This window comes from Colletotrichum acutatum (genome assembly GCF_030867785.1).
Source record: "Colletotrichum acutatum strain CBS 112980 chromosome Unknown BDZ83scaffold_31, whole genome shotgun sequence".
NCBI classification, from domain to species: Eukaryota; Fungi; Ascomycota; class Sordariomycetes; order Glomerellales; family Glomerellaceae; genus Colletotrichum; species Colletotrichum acutatum.
The window spans coordinates 382,150-394,028 of NW_026849025.1; the positions used below are offsets into that span (position 1 = coordinate 382,150).

Consider the following 11,879-nt stretch of genomic DNA (forward strand, 5'->3'; position numbering starts at 1 on the left):
AGTTCTCGTTCCGCCAACACCAGTAGACAAATGGCGAGCCCCCCTCGGCGGTCTTGCCATGTCTGCTTGGCCTGTCGATTTCCAGAAGACGGAAGTCATCCTCGTGAAGGCTCTCAAACTTTAACTAAGCGAACGACCAACCAATCCACGCAGACTTCAGGCCTCTGCCCGGCTCCGATCGTCTGCTCGATTCAGATTCTGGGGCGTTGACCGCACCTCAGCCAGAGAATTGAAGACCCATCTGCAGGACATCTGTCCGCGGGCATCTGAGACTTTGTACCTCGGTTCAGGGCCTAGCCGTAAAGTCACCCCAGGAACCCATGGCCTTTCCACCAAAGGCAGTCATAGGCTGGACGGAAAACGTGGGATACGGTAGAAGCGTGCGAGTGATGACACTTGAACCCGCCCACCCCCCTCTCCCCTCCCCTCCCAGCGTCAGGCAGTCTTTCAGATTACGGCCCCAGTGGTCTGGGCCGACTTGTCCGCACCCGGAAGGCTACTTTGCCATCTCCGCCGTGGCTTGCACGACGACGCCCCGTCCTCCCCGGCGGCTGATCCGAGCCGCACCCTCGTCCATATTTGTTACCCTTCCCAGGTATTTCCCCCTCTCATGGTTGCACAATTTTCTTTCGTTTCTTCCTCTGTCCAATCTCGCACTGCTGGTTTTCCTGACTTTGGTGTTCATTGGAACGCACCCCCACGAGACCTTGGACGCCTTCACCTCCGTCATGATTTGATCACCACACAATTTGATACCACAGCGAAAACCACTTGATTGTTGCGATGAAGCCATATCTCATTTTCCTATCTTTCTTGGCGAGCCTACCATTAGTGTATGGCCTCTACGATGATGTGCCAGACTGCGCAGTAAGTCACTCGAGAACTTAATCTCACTCGAAGGTGCTGACAGGTTACCCTAGCTACCCTGCCTATTCGAACCGCTCGACTACACAGCATGCCAGTTCAGTAATTCGACATGTCTCTGCGAAGACATGAACTACAATATGGCTGTGATTCATTGCGTTCGGATTCAATGTAGCGTGCAGCAGGCCCTGAGTAAGGATATCATTCGATGGCTGTTGTGTGAATAGGGAGGCGCTAACAAGAGCTTGATAGTTACGAAGAATCGAACATGGCAAGACTGCGGATTCGCATATCACGACGAGGAAGTATCCATCGCCTGGGTTCCGTCATTCCTCTTCGGGATGGTAACACTATTTTTCGCCATGCGGCTGGCGACGAAATGGATAGGTTTAGCAACGTGGGGGTTGGACGATACAACCATTACCTTTGCATACGTAAGTCTAGAGAAGCGGTCCCGAGATGAGGCCTTATCTGACCTTTGGATCTAAAGGTAATGATGATTGCATTCTTGGTCGCCACACATCTTGGAAGGCAAGAGGGATTCGGAAAAGACATTTGGACGCTCACGGTGGATCAGATTACAAATTTTATCAGAGTAAGTTCGGGAGCTCAACGACATCTAGAACATGACTAACCCGTAAGTTCAGGGCTTCTTCGCTTTTGAGATTGTCTACTCCGTGACCCTTGCCGTCATCAAAGCGTCGATACTATTCCTCTACCTACGCATCTTCGGAGCACTCACCGAAACTTTCCGCCGAATCTTGTGGGCGACGCACGCCTTCAATGTCGTTGTATGCGTCACATTTGTCATTGTCAACTTGAACCAATGCAAACCTCTCAGCTATTTTTGGTTTGGATGGGATGGCAGACATCCCGGTTATTGCATCGACTTGTCCGCCATGGCCCTCTCTCATGCGGCCATCAACATCGCCCTCGATCTCTGGATGCTGGTTTTGCCAGCCACGCAGATCTACAAGCTCAACCTGCAGAAGAGGCAAAAAGCCGGTATTATGTCCATGTTTGGCGTTGGTATTTTGTGAGTACAGCCACCCACATGTGCTACTCTGTCTTTTAACTAATCTGTATGTAATAGCATCACTATTGTCAGCTGTGTTCGCCTGCGCAGTGTAGCACAGTTTAACAAATCATGGAACCCAACCTGTAAGTCAACGTAACCTTTTGTCATCGAAAAGTCCCTCTTGCTGACGTATGGTTAGACGACTTCTTTGGCCTGGCCCTCTGGTCTCATATTGAGCTTTGCGTTGGAACTATTGTAGCATGCATGCCAGCAGCCCGAGCCCTCGTCCGACGACTCTTCCCTGAGCTCCTCTACGTCACCAACATCTCCACGAATAGAACTTCCACCAGAGCTTCCGGCAACGTCAAGATTGTGTCCCAGGACATTGCAACCATTGCCACAGATGACATCCCCGAGAGTTCGACAACGAACTCTACGAAAAAGGATTCGCTCGCCACCTTGATTCCCGACCGAGTCCCGCTGAGGCGACTGACTACGAGCGATAGCTTGCTTCAGGTTTCTCATAGTGATATTGATCGCTCGTCGAACGGAGGCTCACAGAAAGGAAGCAAACTAAGTGATTGGTAAACGTCTATTTGGCTACATGTATTCGTAAACGACAATGTTAGTGGTAATGGGACTGGCGAAGGAGTGTGAAAAGCATCGATAATACCCTTCCTTACTGTACTAAGTACGAAGTAGATTGATATTCAGATTTTTTTTTGAAGCGATGTAGTAGATGAAGCCCACATCTTGTAAGAAACATTATATTTTCTGTTTGGGAAAAAGAAAAAAAAGAAAAGCCAAAAAACAACAACAAAAAGCAGACGTAAATCTATGTATCTCAGATGCTCAGAATCTCTGCAGCGCGGGAGATTGCAGATGCGCTCTTGTCCACCCATTCTTCGGCCTGTGTCTCATTGCCAGAGCTCAGACTGTCCTGCACGGCGGGGAAGACATCAGCGCCATAGCCGTTATCAAGACCGGGAGCGCTTATGACATTGTGGAATGTCGGGCGTCCAGGGAGACCGCCGGCGCTCGCAAAGCCACGCGAGAAGTCTCGGTACTTGCCGTTGATCACGTCGATAAGGACCGTATCGTTGAAAGCGAGGGCCTGCTTGGCGACTGTGGCGATGCGCTCTGCTGCGGCTTCGAACTCGGTAATAGCTTCGTCAATGGGAGATAGGCTTAGGCCGGGGTAGTCCTCGACGATGGTCTCGTTGAGGTCCTCGTAATATGTTCGTAGCACGCGTCCGGCATTGGGCAGATCCCACGGGATGATCACATCATCGGCGATGTGATATGCAATCAAGGTGAGCCACTGGCCCATCGCCCGATGGATCTTGAAGCCCGGGTCTCCAAACTTGGCCATCCAGGTATATGAATCGTAGTGCCTACTTTCTATCAGTCATATGCGTCATGGAAACCGTGTGAATGGCTTGGTTTTACCCGTGATAATGATAGACTGGATCAGTTTTGCCCCCATCAGATCCAATATCAATCTTGTATGTGTTTCAGTCTCAGATATCGCGGAAGGGACAGAACAGAGCACTTACAGCACTGATACCATTGTGATAGAAAGAGGCATAATCGCTACCGCTTCCCAGGGGAGGGATTTCGCCTTCGGTCGTGTTGAACCACATGTCGTACAAGGTTGGCCCGACACCCCAATCTTCAGGGAAAAGAACCTTCTTCATCATTTCAATAGCGACCGTCTGAATTTCGCCTGACCCAGATAGAGCAGTTCGGGGTCCTGAAACAGCAACATCGAGGTTCAAATAGGCGACAGCGTTCGTAACGAGCCATGGCAAGTGACTTTCGACCCATTCAGTCGACCCTTGCAGGCCAAACTCTTCAGCATCCCAAGAGCCCAAGATGCTAGACGTCAAATCAATTTTGTTCTCCCAGATGATCAGAGGAAAAAAGTCTAGTGCACTTACATTGTACGACGGGGTTTCCACCCCTTATCCAGAAGCTTGCCGAATGCTTTGGAAAGCTCTATGAGGACTGCAGAGCCCGAGTTCGGATCCGCCGCACCCCCAATAACCCAAGCGTCGCGGTGATTCCCGATGATGAGGACTTCGTCCGGATGAGTTCCGTTGATGACGCCAATAACATCCCATGAGGGTGCGATTGTTTGATTCATGAAATGTACCATATCAAGCGTGGCACCTGGTGTTGGACCGCTGCTGTAAGTAATGTTCGGCAGTGCGCCAATCCAGCTGCTGCGGTTGATCTGCTCGGCGGACAAGCCGCTTCCATCAAGAGCGGCGAGCAATGGCACCGCATCCTTCATGCTAATGGGTACAGATGGAATGGTTGGGTTGTAAGCAGTCACATCGTTTCTCGGGCCGTCCTTTTCTGATGCATACCCAACTGTGGAGGGATCACCTGAGTACAGCGACGAGAAACGGACACTGCCTCTTTGGATCATGGACGGGTTTCTGGCTGGTCCATCTAGAGGCATCGAATGTCTTAGTAAAGTATGCCTTGTGGAACCTGACTTCCGAGGCTACGATATGGACTCACCTGGGTACGCAAGGTAGCCGTTGGCAACTGTAATCTCTCCGTCATCAAGGGGGTCGGTGAAAAGAACAGCTCCGATCATGCCGTTGTCCTAAATTGTCAACTTTTGTAACCGTCCCTCAGATTGAGTGAGACATACCTGTGCATTCTTCACTTTGGTTCCTCTGTAAATCGCACCATACATTGACAAGGCGATCTTGCCTTCCAATTCGATTCCAGCATCTTTCAGGGCTTGGAAATCTCCGCGTTGTCCGCGACTGCATCCCAAAATTAGCACCTTGCATAGCAGTTCCTTTGTGGCTTCAGGGTTAACATACCCAACGTAAACATATTCGGCACTGATGTTGCCACTTCCACTCATCGCATGGTAGGCCGGAATTCGGTTGGGGTAGCTAGTGGTAGGATCTTCCTCCAGCATATCCTCAATCAAACTGACATTGTGGACGCTTCCATCTGGTCTATTCAAAGTCAAGGTAGTCTCAAGAGGAGCGGTATACCAGATCCAATACTCCTCAATGGAAGCATCCCAGCCAGCATCAATCCACTTCTGTTGCGTCCACTCAGCTAGAGTCCGGTTGTGTCCACCAAGATGGTCTCCAGAAGTATAGTAGTGAGACCATTCGTCGAGCGATTTGCTATCAAAGGAATTCACAAGTATAGACTCAAACTCTGTGAGAGAAGGCGGGTATTCCACTGCCGTATCCCGTTTCTTGTGACCTTGGTCGTGGTGAGTGTGGCGCTCGATGCGGCGGTTAAGGGCGGCCCAGTCGCGTTGACAAGCGTAAATGCTTGTGGCCGTCAAGGCCAATGAAAGAAGAGTTTGTCGCATGCTGAAGCTACCGCAGTATTCCCATGATTCACTTGATTGTCTCGAAGGTCCAGGTTTTTAGCAAGATTAAGTTGTTTTGTTCTTAAATCCGCACTCTTCAAGATTGCCGTATGCTCATCACATCATGGGCCCCTCTGACAAGGTTCAAAAGTTCCATAAGCAAGCAAAATCAAGGCAGAAACCGGGAAAAACCGTCGAGGCATATTCGACCAATACCTTCAGTCAATCTCACTTACAGAGACCGCATTGCCCGCATCTCACGGTGCCTACGTGACATCCTGCGAACTTCCTATCCGGCGTAGCGTTCATGTAATGCAACGTGAGCCAGCGGTAAATGAGCCGAGCTCAAGCAACGAGACTGCAGCTTATATCTCCGGAGGATTGGCTGGTAATGAGGGGTAATATGAATTTGGTGATCTCAAGCATGGGGTAGATCTTGGCGTACGTAGTCACGCGCATGATGAGTTGGATTGACATTCTTGCTCACAGAATTGCCATCGGCTTAGTATGCTTGAGAAACCGAAGGTGGACTCGGAGTGCTCGGGATGCTTCAAGCCATTATCGGAAACCATGACCCGCTGGACTCGATGTTCGATGAATGTTTATTGATCCGGATAATCCGGAATAGCCACGATAGCCACGGTAGCGTGGTTCTTGACATCGAATCTTTATCAGTCCAAACCAACAAAGCAACTTTGAGAGCTAATCCTTGAAGATGGCTTTCCTCCGTCGAAGGTTAGTCTATTCTAGTCAGGACAGAGGCCAGAGGCGACACCCATAAGCCACGACCAAACGCCACACTGGGCCAGTCGAAAAGCCCACCAAGGGCCACAGAGCTTAGTCTATCCAGTCTTTGATGTAAAGATTATGAACAATCGATCATGAGTGAAGATAAGATTACTGTAAAACACAGGAGCCAGAGCTACTGCAGGAACAGATATGCCCTGAGGGAATGAGACACTGGACGTGCAATGGTGCATCGGGGCGGAACGTGTGAATTTCAAGCACCATTTACTGCTGAAAGTTCAAGATCGATGAATGCTGGAAAGAGGAAGCCCAATCATGGTGTCTCTCTTGCGCGATGCGAGAGATTATCATGAACCAGGTAGCTATCATGAGATTCATGAGTGAGAGAGAAGTGAGAGGCCTCAGGGGCCAAGTTTGAGCGGAGTTTCCCCGGCGCACGTCTCGTTCCAGGCATCCTAGCTCGATCCCGAGGTACTTGGTTTCGCTGCCAATTTTGCCCACAGATCAAGTAGCCTCGGCTAAGTCGCCCCACCAGCTGCACTCCAGCTGCTTCTCCGCATCAAAGCGTCATCGCCCAAGAGCTCCAGCTCCAAGCTCCCCCAAGAGCTCCGAGAGCTCCATCAGATCTCACGCGATCCACCTCCCATCTGCAACCACCATCCCTCCAGTCATTGGACCTCTCCTTATCACAACACACACATCTCGATTCTCAGCTGGCTGGTTTCGTCAATCGCCTTATCGCCATAGCTTTATCAATAGGCCCTCATCACGCAATCGCCCGTTATGTCGGAGAAGGCGCCGCTTATCCCGGAGGCGGAGCAGGGCGTGTCTTACGGCCGGCCCAAGCGATGCCCGTACGCCCAACGGTGCTCTGCGGGGAAGGCCGTGGTCAAGGTCTTCGTCCTGGCTACTGCTGCCGGCTTGCTATACTGCAATATTCCTCAAGGTTAAGATCCCTCAAGCGATGTCGTAGACAGCTACTAAAGTCTGTCTGTGTAGCCCAGAAACCCATTCACGAGGAGAAGACGCCCGTTTGCATGACACCGGCCTGTGTCCATGCCGCCTCTGAGCTTTTGTACAACTTGTCACCGAACTACAAACAGCTGGACCCATGCAATGACTTTGAGGAGCTTGTCTGCGGAGGGTGGAGAGACCGACACGACCTCCGTGCCGACCAAGGCGATGCCTTCACCGGCACCATCATGTCCGAGAACTCGGAGCTGCTGCTTCGTCACATTCTCGAGGCACCCTACCCTAAGGACTCCCAGGTCAGCACAACCGGATCGTTAATCACGACCTCTGCTAATTGATTTCCAGCATTCGTACTTCTCGCCGCTCCGTCTCGAATCCACGGACAAGTCTGCCGACGAGCAGAACTTTGACAAGATGAAGGCTGCTTACGATGCTTGTGTCGACGAGGACAAGATCAAGGAGATCGGCGTTGAACCCCTCACCCAGATTCTGGACGAGATCAAGAACAGCTACCCACTCGAGGCGGGCACCTCTGTCGACTCTGGCCCGACCAAAGACGCAATTCTACTCCTGTCCAGATACGGAGTAAACGCTTTTATTGCATCCGGTACTGGTGCGGATGATAGAGACCCCGATACTGTCGTTGTTTCTGTCGCACCTCCGTACAGCCTGGGACTGCCCTCAAAGGAGCGATACGAAGATGAGAAGCTCGTCGAGAAGTACCGCGGAGTTGCTGTTGAGGTTCTCGGCAACCTTTACCCAGATGGAAACAAGGACAACTTTGCCAAGGTTATTGATCTTGAAAAGCTTCTGGCAGCCGCCTCTCCTCCCACCGAGGAGCTCGAGGATGTCACTGTGAGTAACAAGGGTATCACCGACAGGCTTCGAAGATATTGACAATCGAGCAGAAAACCTACAACCCGATGCTCATCGACGAGGCAGCTGCTCTTGCTCCGGAAATCGAGCTTACGGCATTGATCCACGATCTCGTCCCCGAGGGCTTTGTCGTTGAGCGCGTCATCGTGATGTCGCCCAAGTATATGACTGAGTTATCTACCATTCTTTCCGGGACCGATAAGGAGGTCATTCAGAACTACTTCATCTGGAAGGCTGTCCAGTCCCTTTCTTCCTACGTCGACGCCGATGCTCTCAAGCCTTACAAGCGCTTCAAGAATGAGCTCGCTGGAAAGGTAAGCTTGAAGCCGTGCATTCGTCTAGCCTGATACTCATTTAAGTAGGACCCCGAGTCTGCCCCTGAAAGATGGCGCACATGCGTTGGCCACGTCGACGACGGCTTGGGCTGGATTCTCAGCCGCTTCTTCGTTGAGAAGGCCTTCTCGGCCGAGGCAAAGAAGTTCGGCGACACCATCATCACCGACATCAAGACCGAGTTTACCAAGAAGCTCAAGGCCGCCAAGTGGATGGACAAGGAGACCACCACCAAGGCCATGGAGAAGGTTCAGAACATCATCCAGAAGATCGGCTACCCGACCAAGAGCCCCGATATCATGGATCCTCCTAGTCTCAACGACTTTTACAATTCAGTCGACATCAGCCCAGAGACTTTTTTCAAGAACGCACTTGCTGTTCGCAAGTTCGCTGTCGGCTACGAGTGGTCAGCCCTCGGCAAGCCCGTCGATCGGGAGCAGTGGGGTATGACAGTTCCTACCGTTAATGCCTATTACAACCCGCCTGGCAACGAGATCGTCTTCCCGGCCGGCATCATGCAGTTCCCCGTCTTCGACGTCGAAGTCCCTGCCTATATGTCCTACGGTGCCTTTGGCTCTGTCGCTGGCCACGAGCTCAGCCACGCCTTCGACTCCACCGGCCGACACTACGATCAGAACGGCAACTACACTGACTGGTGGTCGGACGCCACTGTACAGGCCTTCAAGGACAAAGCTGAATGCTTCGTCGAGCAGTACTCCAACTTCTCTGTCCCAGGGCCGGATGACAAGCCTCTCCACGTCAACGGACGCCTCACCCTTGGCGAGAACCTGGCCGATGCCGGCGGACTCTCGGCCTCATACCAGGCCTGGAAGCGCCGTGCCCACAAGCACCCCAACAAGGATCTGCCGGGCCTTGAGCACTTCACGCAAGATCAGCTCTTCTTCGTCACGTACTCCAACTGGTGGTGTGGCATGTCTCGGAAGGATACGGCCATCAACCGGATCTATACTGATCCTCATGCGCCCAAGTGGGCCCGTATTCTTGGCACAATGTCCAACAGTCGGGAGTTCAAGGAGAGCTTCCAGTGCAAGGACAAGAAGCCCACTTGCGAGCTGTGGTAAGACACTTTGACGGGGACGTTGGATATTCGCCGTCTTCTACAGAATGTTTACGTAGCGCTCGTGTGTATAGTATGTACGGTAGTCACAGAATGGAAATCACTTGTTGACATGAGAGTTCCAGTGGCGAGTCACTGCATGAGGTGCGAGTGGAAATGTGATTCTTGCCTCCTTATGCTGGCGGTTATCCATTTGGAAAAGACCGACATTCCTATCGTGACGCAGGGCGAGTGATTGGCGAGTGATTGACAGTTTCTGTGGGAATGGAATAATGAAAATCAAGCTTGAAGCCATCAAGGTCATCTTCGTACATACTTACACAGCTATCAGTGGCTACCGAGACTTGACCAAAATTCACGAACAGTTGGTCTTCCAGCCCCTGATACGCCGGGATCAGTCTACGAAACTTGAATCTTCTTCTGCTGTCTTGCTATCAAACCGGCTCTGGACAGTGGGGGTTCCATCGCTCAATATAGTGACCCCCTGAGCTGAAGTTCGAAATGCCCGTAGCAATGCCTGTGGACTGGCCAAGAAGTTACTGAACAAGTCCTCGGTGGAGAGCACTGAAGGATACGTGCATATTTGTCTGCGAAGGACAGAAATCTATTTTCTACTGCCGTTACCAAAGACAGTCTCGGTAGATCGGGGACGGCGAGATTTCAGGGGTCAAATAATATAATTCAATATCAAACATCAGGCCGCTACTACTCTCGATATTAGAAAGACCCCCATTTCTGAAGTACATTGTATGGGTGACTCTAGGCTCTGTCAGGTACGAAGGATTCAAGCTGCACAATCTTTACTATAATTTAGTTGACACAAGATCGCACGAGCTTAAGTTGAAGAGGGTTATTGCTCGAAAAGTCCAACGACCCGCCTAACAACCTTCTGGATGCTTGTAAATATGCGATTACCTGAAGTAAGAAAAAGAAGTAAAGACTGCTCCGCGAAATTTTCGTGAGATTCTCGGATCGTCGACGAGCCTTGATATCAGTGACGCCTCCGAAGTTTGACCAAGTTATATCTGGTTGTCTTGAAATAGCTGCGACCGTTGAGGTCACAAACACCAACACAAATAGGAAGTCGATCATCGATGTCGTTGAAATATCGGTGCTTGTGATAGGCTGCAAAGGGCGGCTGCTGACTTTGCAGCTCACATTGGCTTATCTAGCTAGCAGCCTGGCAGGCAAAGCAAAGAGCCAATAATAACCCAGAAGTGAAACTCTTACAGTTCAGAGGTCCGCGGAAACATCAATGGGTGGAACTGTTCTAGACAGTGATGTATTCGCGTTAGGTGTACCTCGAGTCGAGGGTGGGCTCTTTCATAGTGGATACCGCGCGGGTGTTAGTGTCTGCGTTGTTCAACTCCTTGAGACAGGCTGGTCCCAGGGGTCACCGTTTCGTAATTGTCGTTGTTGTTGTTGTTGTTGTTGTATTTAACGCCGTGGCGGCCGGGCTAGAGCCCTTACCGCAGACCTCCCGAAGGGTATATGGCGTGGAGGGCCGTGAGCCAAGGCTACCTACTCTACAGTACGTCGTCTCTTTACATCGTCCTCCAAATCATGCCTTGTGGCCACTACGCGTTCTGTCTGTCCCCGGTTCCCGCTGGTGCCCCAGTTTCATTCTTTCCCAAATCGTCCCTTGGAATCGGGAGGTTCTTTGTAGTCCGCACTCACATCTACCTAGGTGTGGATGCTGCTACCGCAGACAGATCTTCTGGAAGAAGTCCGTCACGCGGAGAAAGGCCTCGAAGCCTCGTGGGTCGGTGATTAATCTCTTGAAGTAGGCCTCGAGAGATCCCATAGGACCTATGGGCTCGGGCATACTGCGAGAGTGGAGGGTCGGCCACCGTTGCCTCCTCGCCAGCGTTAGTCGACAGTAGACCAGGTGGTCCACGTCTTTCGCCTCTCCACAAGAGCACATCATTAGAGCGTCGTCGTGGTTGAAACGTCGGTGATATTGCTCGAAGTCCCCGTGACCCGATCGTGCCGCCAGCAGGTGATGTAACGTAGCCCGCGGCAAGGCCAGTTCAGGAGGGCTGGACAGAGCTGCCTCAAGCCCCAAGTCCGCGTACCGCGGCCTTCGCTCTTTATACCACCATCTCCTGTGCTGGCTTTGTAATTTTTCCCTTGCAAGCCGCTTGATGCCCGCTAGTGTTGCCATTTGACCCATCCGCGCCGGCAGTGTCGTTCCTTCTTTGGCCAGCCGGTCCGCGGCCTCGTTTCCTTCGATGCCCTGGTGTCCCGGGGACCAGTGCGTCCGTATATCAAATATCCTGGCCGCTTCTTGGATTTCGAGGAACGCGTCTTGTGACGAGTCCGGCGCCTTGCCGCGGATGCCTTGTATAACGCTGGTGTTGTCGATACATATGTGGATTGGATGACCGCGATTGGTGAGCAGAGCCCTTCTGAGGCCGGTTCGCGCCCCTTCGACCTCGGCGTCGAACACTTCTGCTAGTCCGAGTCGGCCGCACCCTTGCGCTATGCGTTTGGAGTCTCGGTAGATGACGAAGCCGTACCCCACGGCTCCGTTCGTCGCCCTGGAGCCGTCCGAGAAGACGATCATATGGCTTTCCGGTACTGTCTTTAGCCAGCGCTCGAAAGCTTTCGCAGCCTCTTCTTTGCATTGAACTACA

General features: G+C 51.8%; 3 protein-coding genes across 3 annotated transcripts; 2 read left to right on the forward strand and 1 right to left on the reverse strand.

Annotated features, from left to right (window-relative positions):
* Positions 1–783: 783 nt before the first annotated feature.
* On the forward strand, positions 784–2,470 carry BDZ83DRAFT_718408 (CFEM domain-containing protein; the record flags this gene model as incomplete). Its single annotated transcript, XM_060512070.1, has 7 exons — positions 784–867; positions 921–1,056; positions 1,117–1,298; positions 1,355–1,459; positions 1,512–1,900; positions 1,958–2,025; positions 2,082–2,470. The coding sequence occupies 7 exons, from the start codon at positions 784–786 to the stop codon at positions 2,468–2,470; spliced, it is 1,353 nt and encodes a 450-aa protein (XP_060366717.1).
* Positions 2,471–2,726: 256 nt separating this feature from the next.
* Positions 2,727–5,237, reverse strand: BDZ83DRAFT_750781 (peptidase family M28; the record flags this gene model as incomplete). Its single annotated transcript, XM_060513962.1, has 7 exons — positions 2,727–3,276; positions 3,332–3,384; positions 3,439–3,760; positions 3,823–4,339; positions 4,412–4,499; positions 4,548–4,665; positions 4,726–5,237. The coding sequence occupies 7 exons, from the start codon at positions 5,235–5,237 to the stop codon at positions 2,727–2,729; spliced, it is 2,160 nt and encodes a 719-aa protein (XP_060366718.1).
* Positions 5,238–6,767: 1,530 nt separating this feature from the next.
* On the forward strand, positions 6,768–9,247 carry BDZ83DRAFT_750782 (peptidase family M13; the record flags this gene model as incomplete). The annotated part of the gene is made up of 5 exons (XM_060513963.1): positions 6,768–6,930; positions 6,984–7,252; positions 7,302–7,811; positions 7,865–8,146; positions 8,195–9,247. 5 exons carry the CDS (start codon positions 6,768–6,770, stop codon positions 9,245–9,247), a joined length of 2,277 nt encoding a protein of 758 aa, XP_060366719.1.
* Between the last annotated feature and the right edge of the window lie 2,632 nt (positions 9,248–11,879).